The 24171-nt window shown below is 40.4% G+C and overlaps 1 protein-coding gene across 1 annotated transcript in view; it reads left to right on the forward strand.

The window, feature by feature from the left end:
• The window catches only part of LOC123925147 (phospholipid-transporting ATPase IB-like), a 596799-nt gene that overhangs the window by 140668 nt on the left and 431960 nt on the right, over positions 1–24171 (forward strand). The window contains exons 3-9 of the mRNA XM_045978322.1: positions 11772–11871; positions 12335–12433; positions 13442–13487; positions 14126–14166; positions 18789–18862; positions 21426–21495; positions 22980–23107. Coding sequence (XP_045834278.1) covers positions 11772–11871; positions 12335–12433; positions 13442–13487; positions 14126–14166; positions 18789–18862; positions 21426–21495; positions 22980–23107 — 558 coding nt within the window. The remainder of the gene's footprint in view (positions 1–11771; positions 11872–12334; positions 12434–13441; positions 13488–14125; positions 14167–18788; positions 18863–21425; positions 21496–22979; positions 23108–24171) is intronic.

A 24171-nucleotide genomic window follows, 5' to 3' on the forward strand; every position in this document is an offset into this window, starting at 1 on the left:
CCTTCTTCTCTACTAATTTATGGTCCCTGAGCAGATGAAGATGATAAATGTGTGTGTCCATTTTACAGTTGTGAGTCACAGGGAAGGTACTTTTTATATTGGGCCTTTATTGCTGTTAGAGCCCCATTGATAAAATCTTATGTTCCTCATGTCTCTATGTGAAATTTCAAGTAGACAACTACACGGGTGTGTTCGGTTTATGAAAAGTTGGCTGTATACTTCGTTCCTCATGCATACTGGGGAGGGCAGAAACCCTAGCAGAAAAACTTGAATGAAAATTAAACATTTGAATAAGGTTTAGCAGTTATGTGCGATTATAAAAATGATACCATTCACCTGGAGTTTTGATATCCATAAAATTCTTGGACTCTGTAGCACAGGAGACTCATAGATTTTGCTTTATATCCAGATTTAAATGGATTTTTTGTGTGTGCATTCCATACGAGTGAACCCTGCCCCTCCTACTAGTTCCCACGTTGTCTGCTTCAGCTAGCACCCCATGTAGATCTGGCTCATTAATGGAATTCCTGGCTCTGTCTGCTTGGGAAGTGAGGTTTTTTGATGAATTTCAATCTGCCTTTGCAGCCAGCAGTACCCCTGCCTCCTTGTCTGAGGGCAGCCCCCCTGGAGCATGAGATTTTGATGACTCTGTTTCCAAGTCCCGTCACACCTTGTTTGACTTGTAGTGTGTCAGCCCCCAGGACAGCCTTAAACCTTTTGACTGAGTTTATTTCCCTGTGTTCAGAAAAAATATATCGAATTCTGAGTGATGGACCAAAGGTATAATTAAATGCAATAGACTTTGACCTGTTTTGCTTCTTCCATTTCCAGGGCATTGGTAGGATTGGGCTGCCCTTGTGACTGGTACCTGCTGGCCTTTAGGTCCGGCATCCTCATAATATTGATTGTTTCTTTTTATTGAAGATGGAATCTCATTGGAAATGGTCCTCTTTTGCTTTGCTTTGAATGAGAGTCTCACAATACCTATTCAGTTGATTTTTATATCCTAAAGTTCACAGGTTTTCTTGTAAAGCATTTGAACAAAACCTGCTTTTCAGAGGTGCCACATTTAAAGATAGTAGCCATAAACACCCAGTATGTCTTGCATTTTAGAACTGCTTGTCTAAGAGGTGGAAGGTTTCCCTGGTGGCATGCTTTGTGCTCAAAATGTTATTGTCTCTCTGTTCTCTTCTTCCCTGTCCACATTTCCATAGAAGTATTGAAATAAATGCTTTGTATCCAGAGCTATTTATTGAATAATGCATTATGTATACTAGAACAGATTTGAAAATCTATAGGAATAGGACACTTACATGATTTAGTAGGAATTAAAGGGAATCTCTCATTGGTGCAGTTATGTTCACACGTATATTTATAAGTTGATTGATTAGAGCTCAGCTCATTTTTCTCATTAGATGTGTATTATAAAGAATATGCTAAAGAGGTCTATGTAAGCCATAATAAAGTGCTATGAAGAAGTGGATTACTAATAGCACCGGTTCAGGTCCAGTTACTGCATTCTGGGAATAAGCTATACGGGGGGCAGTATTTTTCTCCAGCTGTAGACTAAGAAATAGGAAAAGTGTTGAAAATAAAAATATCATTATTTACAAGTGAGCTTCTTAACCTTTGATGGTAACTGACTACATTGCAGTCAGTAGTTCAGGCAAACGAAGTGAAAATTTCTAGTGAAGGGATCCTGTCCCTGTTTATCTGCAGGAGTTTCTATATTGGCGAGGATTCCCAGAATATAATTTGGGAGGGTTGGTTGGCAAAGCACCAGGAGTCCATGCTCCCTGTAGAGGGCCGTAGGCTTTGCTGTCCATTGGCATGTCCTCTGGGGTGACTCCCAGCTGTGCCCTGTTGTCCATCGTCAACAGAAATGGTAGGGGGTCTGCTGGCCTTTGCATTTAGTGTCCCACTCACTCTTGATCTTTTCTGGGAGTTAGTTTAATACACCAAATGATAAAGGAATTAATCTGTTTATGTAGATACGAACAACTTTCCTAGGACTCCGTGTTTTCTTGTCATCTACCTCCAATAATCTAGAGCTCCTTGCTGAGGGAGTATTTTGGGAGGAGAAAGGTGAATGGCATCTTACAAGACCTGGGTGGAATGGAAGGCTTCCAGAACATGATCATGGAACACTGGTTTAGCTCAGTCAGCCTCCTGTGGAATTATTTAAGACGACCTCTTCTCGTTCAGTCAGTATTGAGCATTTACTGTGCATGGGGCACATGCAAGAGAATGTAATATCTGTGTAATGCAGGAGACTAGAAGCAATGCTTGCTTTTGGCTGTATGTGTACCTCAGGTGGATTTGCTGTTTTTCATTTCAATGATGAGGGTTAAGCTAGTTTAATTTCTGGGTTTCTGGAGGGTTATTTTATTTTATTTTTTTAAAGACTTTATTTATTTATTTGAGAGAGAGAGCGAGAAAGAGAGAGAGAGAGCATGAGAGAGGAGAAGATTAGAGGGAGAAGCAAACTCCCCATGGAGCTGGGAGCCCAATGTGGGACTCAATCCCAGGACTTCGGGATCATGACCTGAGCCGAAGGCAGTCGCCTAACCAACTGAGCCACCCGGGTGCCCTGGAAGCTTGTTATAGGGGGAAGTTGCACTTTGAACCCTTACTGCATTTCAGGTGTGCCTTTGGAGAACAGTTGTCAGCTCGGGTTTTTCTCGCAGCTAGAAAATCATACTGGAACTTCATGTCTGAGTTCTTGGTTTGTGCTGCATTCTGGAGATCAGACTTCCACAGTGCTTTGTGATTTGTGGCAGATGTAGCCCCAGACCCACGTTTCTGCCAGGCCCTATTTTCTGTATGAGCTGCTTCCCATATTCGCCGTATCCTAAGAGTGTCTGAGAGGACTGCGCCACCATACACATAACTGAGTTCTACCCCACCGAGCCACATTTCCCCAGGGAGGGGGTGCCCAGGTTGCTGCTGTTGTCAGATCTTGTTGTCTTAGAATCCAGAGGTTTCCTGTTCCTGAGAAGAAAAGGCCAGCGTGTGCTCATGCTGGTCTCATCATGCTCTTCCATGTAGCTCCGTCCACATTGGCCCCTTCCTGCCCCTCCCAAGGAACAACACAGGCTCTCCCATGCAGCAGTTTGTGGTTGCTATTCTCTCACTCTCTTTCCCTGTGTCCCTGAGCAGACATTCTTGCCAATTCATCTCCTCCAGGGCTCAGCACACCCATCACCTTCTCTGATTCCATGATCACATGGAATCATGATCATCAATGTGAAACATTCCCTGATCACGCCACTGAGAATTGTGCCCCTTCTCCTGCCTCCCACCCATGTCCCTCTCTGCATCCTCCTACCCTCATTGATTTGCCTCCACAGTAGTTATCACATATATCCTGTCATATATTTTTTTCAGGCTGATTTTTCCTCAAGAATGTAATTCCCTTGAGGGTCTGCATCCTTGACCAGTTGGTTCCCTGCGGTGCCTGGCACAGTGCCCAGTACATAGATGGGGCTCAGCAAATATCCGTTGAAGGAAATCTTGTTGGATTTTTGACAAACTCCTTATTCATGTCACCCTATTTCAGGAAACATCAGTCTAGCATGTTTAGACAGAATCTGAGTAAACCACAGGAAACCCTTGTTTTTCTCCTGGTCATTTGTCCCTATCCGCTAGGTTCTGAGATGCACTAAATACCTAGAACCACTTGCAGCCAGGTCCTGTCCTTGCTGTGAACAGCCTTCCTGGCCGGAGTGCTGACACATGTGGTCTGAGTGGGAATCTTTTGGGGGTGACTCCTTCACCTGGGTGAACAAACTCTTCTGTTGGGAAGCCCCTTCACTGCCCCATTTCACCCTGTGGATTGTTCTTTCCCCTGCTACAGTGGATGGTAAATGTTTCTATCCTTTTTATGTCTTACTGTGTTCAGCTGGATTGACTTCATGTAGGAGGTTTGAACAAATCTACCTGTTCAAGGGTGGTTGCTGGTCAGACTGTGGTCCTTGGATCAGCAGCATTGGTATCACTTGGAACTCTTTAGAAATTGAATCAAAATCTCAGGCCCACTCTAGACCCACTGAATCAGAATAGGCAACTGGTTAATTTCATGTGCAACCTGCCTGGGCCATGGGGCCCAGATGTTTGGTCAAACATTATTGTAAGTGTTTCTGTGAAGGTATTTTTGAATGAGATGAATGTTTAAATTGGTAGAGTTTGGATACAGCAGATGACTCTCTAATGTGGGTGGGCCTCATTCAGTCAGTTGAAAGCCTGAATAGAACAAAGTCTGACCTTCCTGGACAAGAAGGAATTCCGCCATCTGATAGACTTCAGACTCGAAGGACAACATGAGATCTTCTCCTGGGTCTCCAGTCTGCCAGCCCTCTCGGCAGATTTTAGACTTGGAAAGACTCCACAATTGTGTAAATCAATTCCTTAAAATGATTCTCTCTCTCTGTATATACACTGCTGTTGGTTCTGTTTCTCTGGGGACCCTGACTAATATATTTTAACAAGACCCCCCAGGTGATTTGTATGCATCCTTAAGTTGGGAAGTTCTACCCTAAACTCTTCCAGTAGGATGATTTTGATGGGTGCTGCTTTTAGCTGATTGTAGTTTTATGTGTTTACATCTGTAACTGGACACATCAGGTTGTATATCAAGATAATTATTTTACTACTACACAGTAGTCATCTCTTAGGTGAATGTCAGTTTCTCTGAATTATTGACTATGCTCATTCTATTTGAGTCTGAAAATATTTTAGACTCACTTTTCTATTTTGACTAGAATAAAAGTTAGTATACTTTCCTTCCCCGTCTTATCTTTGGTTTTCTCATATAAATCGGATCTCTTTCTGCTCTAACCATCTACTTTTATGGTATTTCAGAAACATGTGGCTCCCCTTAAGTATACTTAGTATTGGACTCAAGTGGGAAATGTTCACACAAAGACCAGGTCATCTGCCAACAGTATATGTGTGTCTGTTTCATACGGATGGAATCTTGGGTTCAAATGTTATAGTCAGACTACACTATAAGATGTTTTCTAGTCTTAGAGTGTATGAATATTCGTGCTTCCTTTATGGTAATGTTTGCTTTATTTCAATGGTCAATGCACCATAAAGGAATGCATGGTGTTCTGTTTGACTTTGTCCTCTAAATTGCCATGAAAAGAACTTTGTACCTTGAGCTTATCATATGCATGAGTATGGTATATTTCCTATACCTTATACTTTTTTCCGTTTTTGAAATTTTAATTATGAAATTAATAACATTACAGATATACATCAAATATAGGTGAAATTTCTTTTTATGGGACATAAAGTGATATTTTTCCTATGTTAATTTAAAATAAATCTAACATAATTTTTAGTAGTGACCTTTACTCACTCTCAATTTACTCACATGTTCTGCCTGTACTCACATTTAACAGTTTGCATATAAACATTGTAGTGTTCATTTCTTTATTACATGTAATTTGTCTCAATTTGTCAGTCATACCCTACACTTTAATAAGCTTGATTTGAGCTAGTTTCTTCTGTCTGGCAAAATTTCACAGTGATATCCTATACCTCAAAGTGCTACATAAGTGAGTAGGGGCTCCATGCAAGCACATTTTCTAGCAGGCTCTAGAAGATATCCCTTCAAAGGTCAGAATCTTTTAAGTTTGGACTATCTGAAAAATGATTTTCATATACTTTTTAAATATGTATATTTAACACTTTAGGCAAAAGAAGACCCTTGGCTCTTCTATTTTGGTGCTTCTAATTTGTGTATTTGAAACCTGCTAGATAACTTTGCTACAATGTATTACATTTAAGAGTTGCTTTCAGAAGGCAAGTAAGCAGTCAAGCAGGTTTACTCTTTTTTTTTTTTTTCCCCTTTTTATTTATTTATTTTTTTTTTTCATCGTAACAGTATTCATTCTTTTTGCACAACACCCAGTGCTCCATGCAAAACGTGCCCTCCCCATCACCCACCACCTGTTCCCCCAACCTCCCACCCCTGACCCTTCAAAACCCTCAGGTTGCTTTTCAGAGTCCACAGTCTCCCATGGTTCGCCTCCCCTCCCCAATGTCCATAGCCCGCTCCCCCTCTCCCAATCCCACCTCCCCCCAGCAACCCCCAGTTTGTTTTGTGAGATTAAGAGTCATTTATGGTTTGTCTCCCTCCCAATCCCATCTTGTTTCATTTATTCTTCTCCTATCCCCCTACCCCCCCATGTTGCTTCTCCATGTCCTCATATCAGGGAGATCATATGATAGTTGTCTTTCTCCGATTGACTTATTTCACTAAGCATGATACGCTCTAGTTCCATCCACGTCGTCGCAAATGGCAAGATTTCATTTCTTTTGATGGCTGCATAGTATTCCATTGTGTATATATACCACATCTTCTTGATCCATTCATCTGTTGATGGACATCTAGGTTCTTTCCATAGTCTGGCTATTGTAGACATTGCTGCTATAAACATTCGGGTACTCGTGCCCCTTCGGATCACTATGTTTGTATCTTTAGGGTAAATACCCAGTAGTGCAATTGCTGGGTCATAGGGTAGTTCTATTTTCAACATTTTGAGGAACCTCCATGCTGTTTTCCAGAGTGGTTGGACCAGCTTGCATTCCCACCAACAGTGGAGGAGGGTTCCCCTTTCTCCACATCCTCTCCAGCATCTGTCATTTCCTGACTTGTTAATTTTAGCCATTCTGACTGGTGTGAGGTGATATCTCATTGTGGTTTTGATTTGTATTTCCCTGATGCCGAGTGACGTGGAGCACTTTTTCATGTGTCTGTTGGCCATCTGGATGTCTTCTTTGCAGAAATGTCTGTTCATGTCCTCTGCCCATTTCTTGATTGGATTGTTTGTTCTTTGGGTGTTGAGTTTGCTAAGTTCCTTATAGATTTTGGATACTAGCCCTTTATCTGATATGTCGTTTGCAAATATCTTCTCCCATTCTGTCAGCTGTCTTTTGGTTTTGTTAACTGTTTCCTTTGCTGTGCAAAAGCTTTTGATCTTGATGAAATCCCAATAGTTCATTTTCGCCCTTGCTTCCCTTGCCTTTGCCGTTGTTCCTAGGAAGATGTTGCTGCGGCTGAGGTCGAAGAGGTTGCTGCCTGCGTTCTCCTCAAGGATTTTGATGGATTCCTTTCTCACATTGAGGTCCTTCATCCATTTGGAGTCTATTTTCGTGTGTGGTGTAAGGAAGTGGTCCAATTTCATTTTTCTGCATGTGGCTGTCCAATTTTCCCAGCACCATTTATTGAAGAGGCTGTCTTTTTTCCATTGGACATTCTTTCCTGCTTTGTCGAAGATTAGTTGACCATAGAGTTGAGGGTCGATTTCTGGGCTCTCTATTCTGTTCCACTGGTCTATGTGTCTGTTTTTGTGCCAGTACCATGCTGTCTTGATGATGACAGCTTTGTAATAGAGCTTGAAGTCCGGAATTGTGATGCCACCAACTTTGACTTTGTTCTTCAATATTCCTTTGGCTATTCGAGGTCTTTTCTGGTTCCATATAAATTTTAGGATTATTTGTTCCATTTCTTTGAAAAAAATGGATGGTATTTTGATAGGGATTGCATTAAATGTGTAGATTGCTTTAGGTAGCATAGACATTTTCACAATATTTATTCTTCCAATCCAGGAGCATGGAACATTTTTCCATTTTTTTGTGTCTTCCTCAATTTCTTTCATGAGTACTTTATAATTTTCTGTGTATAGATTCTTAGTCTCTTTGGTTAGGTTTATTCCTAGGTATCTTATAGTTTTGGGTACAATTGTGAATGGGATTGACTCCTTAATTTCTCTTTCTTCAGTCTTGTTGTTGGTGTACAGAAATGCAACTGATTTCTGTGCATTGATTTTATATCCTGACACTTTACTGAATTCCTGTACAAGTTCTAGCAGTTTTGGAGTGGAGTCTTTTGGGTTTTCCACATACAGTATCATATCATCTGCGAAGAGTGATAGTTTGACTTCTTCTTTACCAATTTGGATGCCTTTAATTTCTTTTTGTTGTCTGATTGCTGAGGCTAGGACTTCTAATACTATGTTGAATAGCAGTGGTGATAATGGACATCCCTGCCGTGTTCCTGACCTTAATGGAAAAGCTTTCAGTTTTTCTCCATTGAGAATGATATTTGCGGTGGGTTTTTCATAGATGGCTTTGATAATATTGAGGTATGTGCCCTCTATCCCTACACTTTGAAGAGTTTTGATCAGGAAGGGATGCTGTACTTTGTCAAATGCTTTTTCAGCATCTATTGAGAGTATCATATGGTTCTTGTTCTTTCTTTTATTAATGTGTTCTATCACATTGATTGATTTGCGGATGTTGAACCAACCCTGCAGCCCTGGAATAAATCCCACTTGATCGTGGTGAATAATCCTTTTAATGTACTGTTGAATCCTATTGGCTAGTATTTTGACGAGAATTTTTGCGTCTGTGTTCATCAAGGATATTGGTCTGTAGTTCTCTTTTTTGGTGGGATCCTTGTCTGGTTTTGGGATCAAGGTGATGCTGGCCTCATAGAATGAGTTTGGAAGTTTTCCTTCCATTTCTATTTTTTGGAACAGTTTCAGGAGAATAGGAATGAGTTCTTCTTTAAATGTTTGGTAGAATTCCCCTGGGAAGCCGTCTGGCCCTGGGCTTTTGTTTGTTTGGAGATTTTTGATGACTGTTTCAATCTCCTTACTGGTTATGGGCCTGTTCAGGTTTTCTATTTCTTCCTGGTTCAGTTGTGGTAGTTTATATGTCTCTAGGAATGCATCCATTTCTTCCAGATTGGCCAATTTGTTGGTGTAGAGTTGCTCATAGTATGTTCTTATAATTGTCTGTATTTCTTTGGTGTTAGTTGTGATCTCTCCTCTTTCATTCATGATTTTATTGATTTGGGTCCTTTCTCTTTTCTTTTTGATGAGTCTGGCCAGGGGTTTATCAATCCTATTGATTCTTTCAAAGAACCAGCTCCTAGTTTCATTGATTTTTTCTATTGTTTTTTTGGTTTCTATTTCATTGATTTCTGCTCTGATCTTTATGATTTCTCTTCTCCTGCTGGGTTTAGGGTTTCTTTCTTGTTCTTTCTCCAGCTCCTTTACGCGTAGGGTTAGGTTGTGTACTTGAGACCTTTCTTGTTTCTTGAGAAAGGCTTGTACCGCTATATATTTTCCTCTCAGGACAAGCAGGTTTACTCTTATGGATAAATCTTCAAGCAGCCAAAAGACAAATGGTTCATTTTGCCCCTTCAGCTTCTCAATTTATGCCTTTGGATTATTTCATTGTTCATTGATTATCTGCTATGTGGTGGGAACATACAAAGTTTAAGTAAACATTCTTAATGTTCCTAGAATCTATTCTGGGGATAGATAAATACAATACAAAACAAAGCAGAGACTGTATAAGGTGGTTGTAAACACCAGCCTGTGGGCTTGGAGGAAGAAGAATCTTTGTGATTTGATCAAACTTAATGGAAGATACAAGTTTGAATGGGAGAATAAGATGGAAAGGGCCATTTAGTTATGGAGAGACCATGTGGATGGGAGACGATGTTCCAGGTGGAAGCAACAATGTAAGCATCTATAGATTCAACACAAATTAAATTCTCGAGGGAGAAAAGACAGTCTCTTCAATAAGTGATGCTGGGGTAATTGGATTTTCATATGTAAAAAAATGAAACTGGACCCCTCGTTTTACACCACTTACCAAAATTAATTTGAAATAGATTAAAGACTAAAACATAAGACGCGACGCCATGGAACTCCTGGAAGAAAACATAGGCACAAAGCTCCTTGACATGGGTTTTGGTGATGATTTTTTGGATGTGACATCTAAAGCAAGAGCAACAAAATCAAAAGGGAGACTACATTCAACTAAAAAGCTTCTGCACAGCAAAAGAAACCACCAAATAAAGTGCAAAGAGAACCTTTGGAATGGGAAAAATATTTGCAAACCATATATCTGATAGGGGGCTAATAAGTAATATATATAAAGAACTCATTCAGCTCAATGGCAAAAAAACAATAACCCAATTAAAAAATGGGTAAAATACATGAATAGACATTTATCCAAAGAAGATACATGAAAAACCAACAGGTACATGCAAAGATGCTCAACATCACTGGTCATTAGAGAAATGCAAATTAAAACTATAAGGTCCTATCATGTCACACCTAGTTTGGATAGTCATCATCAAAAAGGTAAGGGATAACAAATGCTGGCATTGATAGGAAAGGGAACCCTCTTGGTGGGACTCTAAACTGGTGCAGGCACTATGCGAACAGGTATGGAGTTTCCTCAAAAAATTAAATAGAACTACCCTATGATTCAGCAGTTCAACTTTTGGTACTATATCCAAAGGAAATAAAAACACTAACTTAAAAGGATATCTCCGCCACCATGTTCATAGCAGCATTGTTTACAACCGCCAAGACATGGAAATAGCCCAAGTGCCCACTGATGGATGAAGAGGTTGTGGTATATACATAAAGTGGAATATTACTCAGCCGTAGAAAATGAAGGAATCCTACCGTTTGTGACGTGGATAGACCTTGAAGGCATGCTAAGTAAATCAGAAAAGAAAGACCTGTTATATGATCTCACACATATGGGATCTAAAGAAACAAAACAAATCTAAACTCATAGAAAAAGATAAGACTTGTGATTACCCGAATTTGGGGTGAGGGAATGAATTAGAGAAGGTGGTGCAAAGGTACAACCTCCAGTTGTAAGATAAATGCATATAAGGAGCGTAATGTACAGCAGGATGCACTGGCACTAGCTACCACTGCTGTATGGTATTTATGAAAGTTCATTTTTCCCCCTTTTTTCTTGCACCCATATGAGAAGATGGGTGTTCACGGAACCTGCTGTGGTAACCATTTCACTGTGTATGTAAATGAAACATCCTGCTGTATGCCTGAAGTGATGCAGTGATGTACGTCAATTATTTCTCAATAAAACTGGAAAAAAATTCCAAATAGGCATGAGCAAAGGTGGCCAAATGAAGGGTGTGATGAGAATGGAGTTTATTCCAGTGTGTTTGAACAAAAGAACACCCATGGTAGGTATCTAGAGGGACTCATTGACCTGTTATGCACATGCCTGAGACCCAGAACTTCCTTTATGGACTTGACTTGCTACCTCAAATCAGTGGCTATTATATTAAGAATCGTCTCATGTCACAAACCCTGGAATAATTCTACTAGCTTGTGTGAATCGCTCAATTGGTGTTTCTATCTCACTCTTTATTTCAGTGTTCTTGTTTTTTGTGGTATTTGGGATCTTTGAAACATATCTTCCTTTAGCAAATATTCTTTTTTTTTTTAAATTATTTATTTAGAGAGAGAAAGGGCGGGAACAGGGAGAGAGAGAGAGGATCTCAAGCAGACTCCCTGCTGATCATAGAGCCCCATGCAGAGCTTGATCTCACGACCCATGAGATCAGGAACTGAGCCAAAACCAAGAGTTGGATGCTCAACCAACCGAGCCACCCAGGTGTCCTGGGGAATACTCTTGATGTGTTTACTGTAGATCCTAGAAGGCAGGTAAATCTCTCTGCTTACACTGTGTGAATAGCAAATACATCTAAGTCAGAGAACAAAGATCACATTAGAAGATTTTCTTGTCAGGTGCGTCCTTTTACAAAATCTTTATGGGACAGGGCAAGCACAATAATTTTCTTTTCCTAAATTCTGAAGTATTTTATTTTTAAAACCACTTGTAAAGTTCTCACAACTTTCCATTCTCTCTGTAGATTTTGCATCTGTGGCTGACAGTAGCATTTTTCTTTGTGCTTCTAGTACGGCCAAGTACAGCGTGTTGACGTTTCTACCTCGATTCTTGTATGAGCAGATTAGAAGAGCTGCTAATGCCTTCTTCCTCTTCATTGCCTTATTACAGGTAATGCTTTTTAAAAAGTGATTTAAAATTCATAACGTTGGTCACATGCAAAATGGGATTTTGCTAAAAGGTCACTTAACTGAAAGTGTCATCATACTTGAATGTAATTTACCCTCTCATCCAGTCATCGTTTTCATGCACAGACATGATCCCTGCACGAAGGCACACTTCTTTAGATGTTGCTGTAAGGATAATGGCAGTTACTAAAAGAGGCACTGAAAAGTGGCCCAAAGTCATGCTTACCCTTTCAGTTCTAAACAACATCACAACGTTAGATAAGATTTTTAAAATATGTAAAACACGTAGCTAGTTTTTAAAAGAAGGTAATCCCTTTCGTATAACAGAAATGGAACAGAACTTCAAAAGAGCGAGTGGTGAGTGTCATATTTTCTTTTTTGTATAGAGGGTTTTGACTTCAAATTTTTAATTTGTTGACTTTCTCTTTTGGTCTCTTGTCTTATAGCAAATTCCAGACGTATCTCCAACAGGAAGATATACCACCCTGGTGCCATTGATCATTATTTTAACAATTGCAGGCATCAAAGAGATTGTAGAAGATTTTGTAAGTCTTTGCTTTCATAGAATAAAAACCTTCTATTGGATATAACTTGTAATTTATTTGTTGCTCTGTTTTTCTTTGTTGAAGATAGGAAATTAATCAATAACTTAACCAGTCTCTCAAGGCTCGTGATGGTATTTTTGGGGAAGGAACACATACACACAGTGTCTTAAATATCTGTACAGGGACACAGAAGTAGTTCAAACTGTGTTTTCTAATGTTAGCTCTGTAAACCCTCTTTGATTTTTATCACCGATGTTCCTATCCATCTTTAGAGCTTGCTAATTCGGGTATCAAAAGGATGGTATTGCTGCCTAGTATAGCAGCATTGGGCTGGCTGTGCCTGAGGTAATTTTATGAATCTTCTCTCTCCTCAGACTTATCTCGGTGTATCTCCAGGTTCAATGGCTGGACAACAGCCATATTCATGCTTTCTTTCCTTTTCTCCATCTGTGGTCTTGCCTCCAGGGTCTTTCTCTTCCTCTTTACCCCTCCCTCCCTCCCTCCATCCCTTTCTCTCTCTTCCTCCCTCCCTCCCTCCCCTACCTCTGTGTCTCCTTTTCACACTCTCACACATACACTCGTACATATGATGTACATTTTTCTGGGAATAGGTAAACAAATAAATAGAATACAAATCAGAGGTACTCTGCTCCCAAAGTTCTTTACCAGTAGAATGAATTCAGTTGTTGAATTTATCATAATACTTCTTTTAGTCTGATCTAAAAGAAACGAGGTGTGAGAAGTTTCATACTTCAGAGTGCTTATTCCTTGTTGGAGCCACAATGTCGTGGCTGACACCAGAGGAGACTGCATCCATGTTTGGGACAATTGTCTACTGAATTTAGGGAGTGAGACCGGGTCACAAACCTCTGAGCTGAGTTTCACAGCATTTGCATTGCTGCTGGTCTCTTTCCTGGAACCTTGTTTCTCTCCTGATCTATTGTTGCTGTTTCACTGATGCATTTGGAACTTTTGAATCTAAAAACTTCCTTTTCTTTCTGGTAACAGAAGCGGCATAAGGCAGACAATGCAGTGAACAAAAAGAAAACAATAGGTAAGACACCAGGCTGAGTCCCTTGTCCTGCTAGAAAGCTTCAGACCCACATTTAAGGCATTTAAAATAAGTAGCTAATGGTATTGAAATAAGTGGAGGGAAATGATCTATGAAATATTTTAAAGAAATAGCAGAATTACAAACCAGTCCAACAAAATATGGGTCCTGGCTCTCAGATTTGAAAGGAATTTGTCTGTTTTGGAAATTTAGAAAAGGTGGTAATTTTCAGGAGCTGGACATACTTTAGGTCTGTAAAAAGTCCAAGCAGTCACATCCTTGGTTTATAACTGCTTCCTACTGCTCTATTTTTTTTGTTGTATTGATTTCTAGAACATTAGGTCTGTATTGTGTATGTGTGTGTTTAATCTCATAACAACAGGGTGATATTTTTCTCTTTAGATAAATATGGCTAGTTTTAATTTATATGCATGTATCTCTATATGTGTGTTTATTAATATATATATGGTATGTGGGTTGGGGCTCCATTTTGAGGAGTGATGTGGTATGCCTTTATGTCTAAAGATATGGTATGTTGGAATTAAGTGGAATTTTGAAAAGAACCTCTTAGATTTTATAAGTCTGATTTTATTTCGATTATCACCAATATTAACTGGTACATTGTTTTTTTTCCTTTTCAGTGTTAAGAAATGGTATGTGGCATACCATTATGTGGAAAGAGGTAAAAACTATACGAAGCAAATTGAGGGTTGCTGGAGGGGAGGGAGTGGGGGATGGGTAATTGGGTGATGGGCATTAAGGAGGACATGTGCTGTGATGAGCACTGGGTGTGATAAACAACTGATAAGTTATTGAACACTACATCTGAAACTAATAATGTACTATATGTTGGCTAATTGAATTTAAATAAAAAATTTTTTAAAATCCCAATTTTAAAGATCTGCCAGAAAGTACTGGTTTGGGGGGACTTATAATTAATTATTAGTTATAATTAATTATATAATATATAATATAATAAATAATATAATTAATTATAATTAATTATTAATAAGTATTGCTTGCAGTAGATAAAATTTGGCTTAAGACATCACTCATCTCTCATGTAAGTTTTACCGTGGAGTTTCCCATGAGGTTTACTTAGAACTGCTGCCCATTGACTCGGTTCCCTGCTTTTTCTGGAAAATGCTCACTGTGTCAGTTCATAGTTGTGAAATTTGTTGTTCCTGATGGATACTTCTGAAATATCAAAGCATTCTCTAGTTTCCAACTCCAATCCAAGAAACCTTTTCCCTGTTCTTCTCTTCTCAACTAAATCCAGTTTTGTTTTGTTTTTTAAGATGTTTCTAACTTTGGAGAATCTCATTTCTAATGTTTTTGGTGGGAAGAGTTTTGGATTTAAGATTTTACAGTGAAATGTAAACAGAGGTGGAATGGGGGTTGAAGGCCAGACTGTTTTCTATTCTGAACTTGGTTATCATGACAAGTAGTGACTGCTCTTAACTTGTCGGTAGTGAGAAGGGTTTGCCTCCACGTTCCTGGAAACATGAGATTGGGAGGGCTTGGGGGTGGTGAGGGTTTTTGGTTGTTTATAGTGATGAATAGAAAATGTAGAAGAAATATGCTGTGCCATCTGGGTGTCTTACATCTGATAAAGTTAGCTTTTTAAGTGAGCCTCTGTTTTACCTGGAACTTCTTAATGGTCACGAGGTGATTTTTGCAGGGGGATGACTCTCATGACCTCAGGATTTGAAGCTCATTATTATGATTTCAAGAGAAAACTGCTTTTTAGAAGATCCATTTAACCACAGTTTCTCCTGCTAACCATTTAATAAGCAGGGTTTAAAAATGCTTCTCTGATCTTTTTTACTCCACAAAATCCCTGTGATAGAGTAACCACAGCCCTCAGTTTAGTTTGTGTTTTGCTTACTTTATTATAAGGGAACAATGAAATCTTTTTATATTGTTTTGTGACAACGCCTCAACCTTCGTAGTAATCTAGGAGTCCTGTAACACCAATACTGATCGACCTCTCTTATTGGAAGTCTGTGGTTCTTGGTCAAGTGGTTGGAAATTCTTGACCTCATAGAGGTTAGAAATGCTCCCAGTGTTATGGGGGTTCAGGAATTCCCACTGCACTTAGGAATGGCCTCTGTTTCTCCAAGTGCTTCCTGACACTGCCCCCTACCCCCCAGAAAGATGCGAACAGTAACGGGAGTGAAGAATCATTTGGATCCGGAATGTTTGTACTACTTGAAGCAGCAGAGAATGGAGTGATGATCTCTGAATTCTGGATCCAGGAGTTGATGGCCTCACAGACCCCTAAAGCTTGTTACCATTTCCTACACACATTCGAAGTTAAAAAAAATACCAAACCAAATACCTATTAGATGCTTTGCCACAAATATTTTTATTTCAATTAAAATGCTTTTGTTTGTCTCAGTGGAGCTCTTAGCATGTCCCCAAGGTGGTTTTAGGCACCGGTGATGCAAGTAAGGGTAAAGCATGGCCCCTGCCCTTAGGAAGTGGTTCTCAGCCTTCGGTGGGCGTCCAAGTCGCTTGACCGGCAGGTCTACCACTGATTGCTGTGCTGGCTGTACTCAGAGTTTCTGACTGGGGTGTTCCACTGGCCCTGGAATTTGCATTTGTAACAAGTTTCCAGGTGAGGCTGACACGGATGTCCCCCAAACCGCTGGTGTCGTGAGAGTGGCAGGTAGCTGGGGAATGCAGTGTGGGTGCTGACCTCTGTGTGGGGCATGCTTCAGGTGCTTCTGGAACATCTGGGAGGTTGGGCAAGTCTAGACCCATCAGTTCAGATGAGCAAAGGCTCTCTCCTGTGATGTTCTGATGTCCTTCTGAAGGATGAATGAGAGATAACTATTTTAGGAGGGAAATTCTGTTCAAGACAGAGGGAACCGGGTGAAAGTCTGAGGAAAGCCAGGCACCTCTGCAGAGCAGCTCAGAACAGGGATGAGAATATGGGAGAAGACAGGCGATAAGAGGTACCAAGCCCCAGAGCTGTCAGCCAAGGTGGACGTGACTCTAAGTCTTCCAAAGCGATACAGCGCTCATCTGAAATGCTGAGCTTGGGTTGGCCGTCCTCTGGGCTGTAGCAGAGTAGAAGACTGCGAGACAGCTCTTCAGGGCAACTTGATAGCTTTGGTTGACTTTGAGAAGGCCTTCGAGCTTGTTCTTCAAAATTACGAAGCTTAAGAAATCCTCTGAGGCTAGAGTGGATTCAGGCATCTAGAGGGGCTTTTTCTCACCTTAAGAATTCTCATTTGGGAAATTTCACACAGTCAAGGGACAACCATGCATAAGAACACAAAATAGAAAACCATTTTCAAACACATTTCCAACCAAGTAGTTTTTCGTGTGCCTGGAATTTCTTAGTACTTTGTTACTGGGATATGAATATTTCTTTAGTTAATTAACTAAGATGGGAGAAAGCCATAATTTCCCTTGTCCTCCCACTGAATTAAGAGAAAAATCCACTGCCTTTTGTTTTTTTTTTTTTTGAAAACACGACCGATTTTCCTTTCTAGTTTTTAACTAATAGCTTCTTCTGATTTTTTTCTATGTAATTAAACTATTCACGTAAAATACTTTTTACATTTAGAAACGTTTTCAATTTTCATAAGCATTCCTTGCTGTTGTACTGCTGGTTGGTAAAATAGTTTGTGGTACCTATTCTTTAATATTGTCTTTATTGTGAAACATGGAATATACTTAAAGGCCTATGACTTTTTTGCCTTTAAGTTGATACTAGCTTCAAATTTTACAGTGGTTCTGGAATTTAACTTTTAACCCCCCTCTGTACATTGAGCCTGGCTCCTTACTTCCCCACATGCTTCGTAGTAGTTCTATTCAAAACACTAGGACATGTTTTTAGTAAACTCTCCTTTTTCCTAATAAAGAGTTAACTATAGGCACCTGCCAGTGCCATTCTCTTAGCTTGCAAGATCCAGGAGTCTTTCATGAATATTAGTTTCAAAAGTATTTCAGAAGTATTCAGTATGAAATTCTTGATTTCTAAGAGAATAGTAACATGCATTAGAATAAGAAGTAAGGCATAGTGCCCATTTTGAGTTTTGAACTTACGTGTGCTGAGAACAGCCTTTGTTCTTATGCCGTCTGAGAACTGTGGCCTGTCTGACTTTCACACTCATGATGTCCATTGATTGCACTCTTGCTGATAGAGACCAGCACTTAGCATAATGCCTGTTTCAGGCCAGGTGCTTGCATGTACTTCCTGAATCATTGCATCAGCCCTACAAGGTGAGTGTTAATCTTTCTCCATTTTATAAGTGAGGACCCTAGAGCTCACAGAGGTGAAGAACTTCCCCAGATCTGAGGCTAGTGTGTCTGGGAAGCTTGGATCTGAACCTCAGCCTGCCTGGCTTGAAAGCCCATATTCTCCTAACTGGGTGCTTCTGTGACGTCACGTAAAAGATTTATAAGCCCGTGGCCGTGGTGCTTATGTTCACCAGATTAAGGCCTTTTACCTTAGCTTGGGGTCTTGTGTCTGGCGAGTCTGTTTTCCTACGTGGTCTCTGACTTTGGCTGTGACTCTTTTTCTTGTTGAAGTTCTTGAGGCTATGCAAAGCTTTAAGTGGTATGTTTCCAGGGGACCTTTAGGTGCACTGTTTGTAGTGATTTTAGTATTGCCTTGTAATCACACCACTGGCCTGTTGCTCGGTTTTGAATCTTGGGTCTAACAATCACTGACTGTGTGACTTGATCCAGTTATTTCTCTTTGAGCCTCAGTTTCCCCATTTGTAAAACGGAGAAAATTTCTGTGTGTTAACTCGTTGATTCTTGCAATAACCCCATGAAATATGTGCTCTCAACCTCATTTTATATATATGGATGAGAAGACTGATGCACACAGAGTTTCCATAACTTGCTCTGGGTTACTCAGGGGTAGTAAGGAGTCCAGCCCAGGGATTTGAGCCCCGTGTTCAGGCTGGCTCTGGAGCTGTGCACTTAACCATGTTCCCCTACTGTGTACAGCTGGGGGATTGTTCCAGAGTTCAAGAGTGCGATTGACAAGTGGATGGAATAATTGTAAGAAAATCAGACCTTGATAGTTGTTCTGACTCTTCTCTTACTGTCCTTTTCTGTTCTTTTTTTCTTTTTCATTCATCGTCACTGCAGAAAGGCAATATTACCATTTGTACTGAAAAATTTTTATTCTGTTCTTGTTAAGGAAAATAATTTGAGTTCTGTCTTAAGCTTTATGGCATAATTATATAGTAATTTTTCCTTCAAATATTTAACCACCTTAAAGACTGTTTGTGCTTTCCTGTCTTTCATGCTTCTCTGTCCTTGTCCCTGGTTTTCTAGGTGGCGGTAGGAGACATTGTGAAGGTCGTCAATGGGCAGTACCTCCCAGCAGACATGGCCCTGCTGTCCTCCAGGTCAGGGGTGCGAGCGGGCACATCGTTTGAAATAAACGTGAACAATAAAGCATTAAGTGGTGACTACAGGAATCACAAGCCACCCTTTCCCTTCCACCCCCGGAGGCACTAGCCTTTTCTCTTTGGCCTCTTCTTCAGTTGTTATTTTCCTTCTTTTGTTCCTACCTTAATCCTAAATTTCCTTTCTCCCATTCATTCCCTTACTTCTGTAGAACTCTTTAAGGTGTATCTATTCATTTTACTTTCATAGCCATTCTGGGCTATTCCGCATTCATAGGAGGCGCTCTAGAGCAGTGGAGTGATTCCGTCAGTAACACGCAGACTGTAAGGCCTGAGAACCAGTCTCCTGGTGGGTCCAGCCAGGAGTCTTCCCCTGGGGCCAGGGCCTCATTTACGAGCTGCTCAGAGAGCAGAGATGTGACCTGTGGTTGGTGTTGCCCCTTATCCATCCACACTGTGTCCCCTTTCTGCCCAAGTGCATGGCCATGCTCTCCAGGCAGTTCCATGCGGGCAGTGTATCACTAATCACTAACTGACATGAATAATGGACGATGCAGTCCTTGACTTTTCCTTGGCTTGATACATGAAAGTATACATCAAAGATGGAGTGCTACAATTAGGATATGAATAAACTTCTTTTCTTGCGTTTCAAGTTTAATTCTATGATAAGACTCAAACTTCTTATGTTTATGTGCTGCAGGGAATCCTAGATGCTCACATTGTAGGCATTTTCTTTGAATGCAGACAGTATTTGTTTTATTGGATTTGATCATAGATTGGATTCTAAGCATTAGCAATGAATTTTCTGCTCAAGGTAAAAGGTTTAAAAATGGGATCCCGGGCCCATAGAGAAGGAAGAGCACCATATGCATAGGGCAGGACTCGTGTTTGTCCCTATTGATTGGTAACAAGAGAAATAGTGAAATGTGGATCACTTGATGGTTTGGGGTATGCCTTTTCACTGTAACCTGCAGAAAACATGGTTTTAATATGAGATGGTTTGTCTGAGCTGACATGTTTCTAGGGTTCTCATTACTGTTCGAGTCTGTACATTCTGCTCATTTATAACTGAGTACATTATCCCTTTTAATCTTCCCCCAAATCCTTGATATCCCTGCTTCTTTTTTTTTCCAATTTATTTATTTTTTTCAGCGTTACAGTATTCATGGTTTTTGCACAACACCCAGTGCTCCATGCAGTACGTGCCCTCCCTATTACCCACCACCTGGTTCCCCCAACCTCCCACCCCCGCCCCTTCAAAACCCTCAGGTTGTCTTTCAGAGTCCATAGTCTCTTATGGTTCACCTCCCCTTCCAATTTCCCTCAACTTCCCTCTCCTCTCCATCTCCCCATGTCCTCCATGTCATTTGTTATGCTCCACAAATAAGTGGGACCATATGATACTTGACTCTCTCTGCTTGACTTATTTCACTCAGCATAATCTCTTCCAGTCCCGTCCATGTTGCTACGAAAGTTGGGTATTCATCCTTTCTTTCTTTTTTTTTTTTTATCAACATATAATGTATTTTTATCCCCAGGGGTACAGGTCTGTGAATCACCAGGTTTACACACTTCACAGCACTCACCATAGCACATACCCTCCCCAATGTCCATAACCCCCTCCCCCTCTCCAAACTTCTTGATGCACGAGAAAACAGAAACAGATGAAACAACTTCCAAGTCCACACAGCCCACAAGGGGAGCAGTAGGAGATTTTAACTTAGCCAGTGGGTCGCAGACTCCATTCTTTTGACCCACTAAGTGAGCACCTACCCTTAGTGAATAGAAATAGGAACACAGTATCTGCCAGGCTTATTGTTTTTCTTTTTAAGGTTTTATTTATTTATTTGAGGGAGAAAGAGAGAGCATGAGCAGGAGGAGGGGCAGAGGGAGAGGGAGAGGGAGAAGTAGGTTCCCTGCTGACCAGGGATCCTGACATAAGACTCCATCCCAGGACTCTGGAATCATGACCTGACCTGAAGGTAGACGCTTAACCCACTGGGCCTCCCAGGTGCCCCTGCCATGCTTATTGTTATTCTTCAAATGTTCTGTCCTTAAAACTGGGTGTTTTGATTAAAAAGTTACCTGTTGACATAGCAAAAGGTACAGGGAAGGAAAGGCTTGCCAAGCTTGTGTCTTGATTGCTGAATTCTGGTTGTGATGCTCTTCAACAGATGTGTTTGTACTGGCTGTGTCTGGGGTGGGTCTTTGGGTCAGGAGCAGGCTGAGTCTCAGACTTGAGTCATCCAAGCACAGTGGTGGGGTCTTAGCTGCAACATGTTGTGTTTCCCTCAACCCACAAGTCCTCTTCTCATTCTTCTTCAGTTACCTCTGCTGCTTAAGGTCAAGCAGCCATTATGTGGGGCCCATAAGGCTGGATCATTGGGCAAACAACTTTGTGTTGGTGTTGAGCCTCAAGGAGGCGTGTCTTTCTGGTCAATTACTACTAGAGTGGTTGAAGGGCCAGTCAGCAGACACAGTTTCCATGGTACAGACTTTATGAGCTGTGAATTTGTGGAGGGGATCTCACTAAACTTTGCTTTTTAAATTTCTCTCTCCATAGTGAACCTCAGGCAATGTGTTACGTCGAAACAGCTAATCTAGATGGGGAGACGAACCTTAAAATACGTCAGGTAAAGTAATCTTTTATGACCTGTGTCGTTAAGGAGACCCAAATTGCAAATTTGGTCCACTGTACTAGTGTATTTTCTAGAGAAAATACAGTGTATTTCAGTGTATTTTCTAGAGAAACATGTCCTGCTCGAAAGGGTTCTGCCTTAACCCTAATGGAACCCATGGGAAGAACATGGCTTTTATAATGAAGGGAGACCTTTGAGAGAGACAGCAGGATTAGAAAAAGTGAGCTTCATCCAAATATGGGTCATGAAGGGTATCTTGCCTTAATTTATGTCTGAGCTCTATGTCTGTTCGTGTAGGTGGAAAGAGATCCTGTCAGCTGAGGTTGAGCTGTGTGGTGGAAAGGGCGTCATCTATATGGAGAGATACAGTAGACAAGCTCTGGGTACCTTACTTTACATGGTAGTTTTAACTGAGACTTTAATTCTAGAAAGTAATATATTAGATACAAAACTTCTATGCCTTCAAGCTGTTCTTACCATATATTTTATTTTAAGATTTTATTTATTTATTTGACAGAGAGAGATCACAAGTAGACAGAGAGGCAGGTGGGGGGTGGGGGAAGCAGGCTCCCCGCTGAGCAGAGAGCCTAATATGGGACTTGCTCCCAAGACCCTGAGATCATGACCTGAGCTGAAGGCAGAGGCTTAACCCACTGAGCTATCCAGGTGCCCCCTTACCATATATTTTAATTCTAGAATGAAAAATGGTCTTTACTGTAACACAAATTTTAAGCATTTGACGCTCAAATTTTCTGTTGCATGAAGTTGAATTTGATTAAGTCTACCTGTGTTTCTTTTCTACCATAGATGTTTGATTTTGGTGGGGTTTTTGTTTTTGTCTTTTGTTTTTAAAGAAGAGTTGCTGAGTACTAGATGTAATACTACTATAACATTATATTAAAAGAATGCTTTATTCTGTTTTTATGACTTGTATTAAAGGAGAGTTAATGAAGTGTTGTCTGCAAGGGGCTTGAGTACGTGGTTCCTTGAACATGGATTTTCCCAGCACGATGGGAGAATCTTTTTTTTTTTTAAGGATGTCATTTTTATTTATTTATTTATTTATTTGACAGTGAGAGAGATCACAAGTAGGCAGAGAGGCAGGCAGAGAGAGAGAGGAGGAAGCAGGCTCCCCGCTGAGCAGAGAGCCCCATGTGGGGCTAAATCCCAGGACCCTGAGACCATGACCTGAGCTGAAGGCAGAGGCTTTAACCCACTGAGCCACCCAGGCTCCCCATGGTGGGAGAATCTTAACTTTGCACTTCACTGAATTCTTTGGAAACTTTTGCATTAGGTTGCTATGACACAGTCTGCCTGGAAGTCTATCTTGAGGGGCTGGTAGCTTGATTTTTTAGCCTCCCCACTGACTCTGTTTTAGAAGATCCATTATTTCCTTTGGATTAACAATGGGGATGCTGAATGTTGTCCCCAAACCTGGAAGATTGTATTCAGTTTCCTCTTCTGGTTTAACATTTTAGAGTCTGAGTCACACTGCCGACATGCAAACAAGGGAAGTATTGATGAAGTTATCTGGAACTATAGAATGTGAGGGACCCAACCGCCATCTCTATGACTTCACCGGAAACTTGCACATAGATGGGAAAAGGTATCACTTTTGCTTTTCTTAGTTTTTATTTTATTTTTTTGTTGTTAAGTGGGACTAAGAATTACTGGAATTAGTAAAATATTAACTTTTTTTTTTGGCTTCAAACTACTTTAAAACCGTGAGATTTCTTACGTTTAGTTTAGATATGAGAGACTGAGCTTTTCCTGAAGCACAGTTTCAGTCAATATAAACCTTCCTTCCCTTAAATTTAAGGAAAGAAATTATTTTTGTCAAGAGAATAGCCCCAGGGTCTGAAATGAGATTAAAGGCACTGGCTGTTTTTCTGTGTATCTTACCTACCAGGAAGTAGAGGTTGTTTGGGTTGCATAAAATTGCCCAGAAAAGCATAAAAGAAGCATTATTAGGTGTAAGAGATCTAATCTATTTATTAGAGAAACATCTTTTTTTTTTTTTTGACTAGCATTCTTCTAAGTAGCATTTGTTTTTATAAAGTTGAATGGAAGGAACAGTAATTACTCTTCCTTTGGAATATTCACTGCCCTATTGTCTATATTCCATTGTCTTTGTCCTCTTGGCATTTGTTTGAGTGTTGGAGAGTCATTTTTGTCATTCTGTTGGGGTGCAGTTTTCCCTTCTACCCATCTTTAATCTGCATGCTCCTTACGGGTGCTTCCCATCTTTGTATTTTGAACAGACCCAAAGGGCAGGACCTAACCGTGGGAGTCAACCCAAAATAACTATGACAGCTGCAACTGCTTTCTTGGTTTTCCTTTAGCATGCAGAGCCATTCAGTAGGCTCACCATTTTGAATTTCTACATTATCACTCAGCCTTCTATTTAACCATTAAGTCATCCTTGACAAATTTTGATATTCTAGATTTAGAGTCTATAAAATGAACTGGGTTTCCTCTTGAATAAGCTTCTGGTTATTTTAGCAATTTTCTTTTTGGGTGTGGAGTTTTATTCCCGGGTTTTAAGAGAACACAATTCCCTCTAACATTTTATAAGAAAAATCATATATAAATGTACACACACACACACACACACATATATACGTACATATGCAGGTATGTGTATATATAAATCTTTTTCTCTTGTAGTGA

This window comes from Meles meles, chromosome 14 (genome assembly GCF_922984935.1).
Source record: "Meles meles chromosome 14, mMelMel3.1 paternal haplotype, whole genome shotgun sequence".
Classification (NCBI taxonomy): domain Eukaryota; kingdom Metazoa; phylum Chordata; class Mammalia; order Carnivora; family Mustelidae; genus Meles; species Meles meles.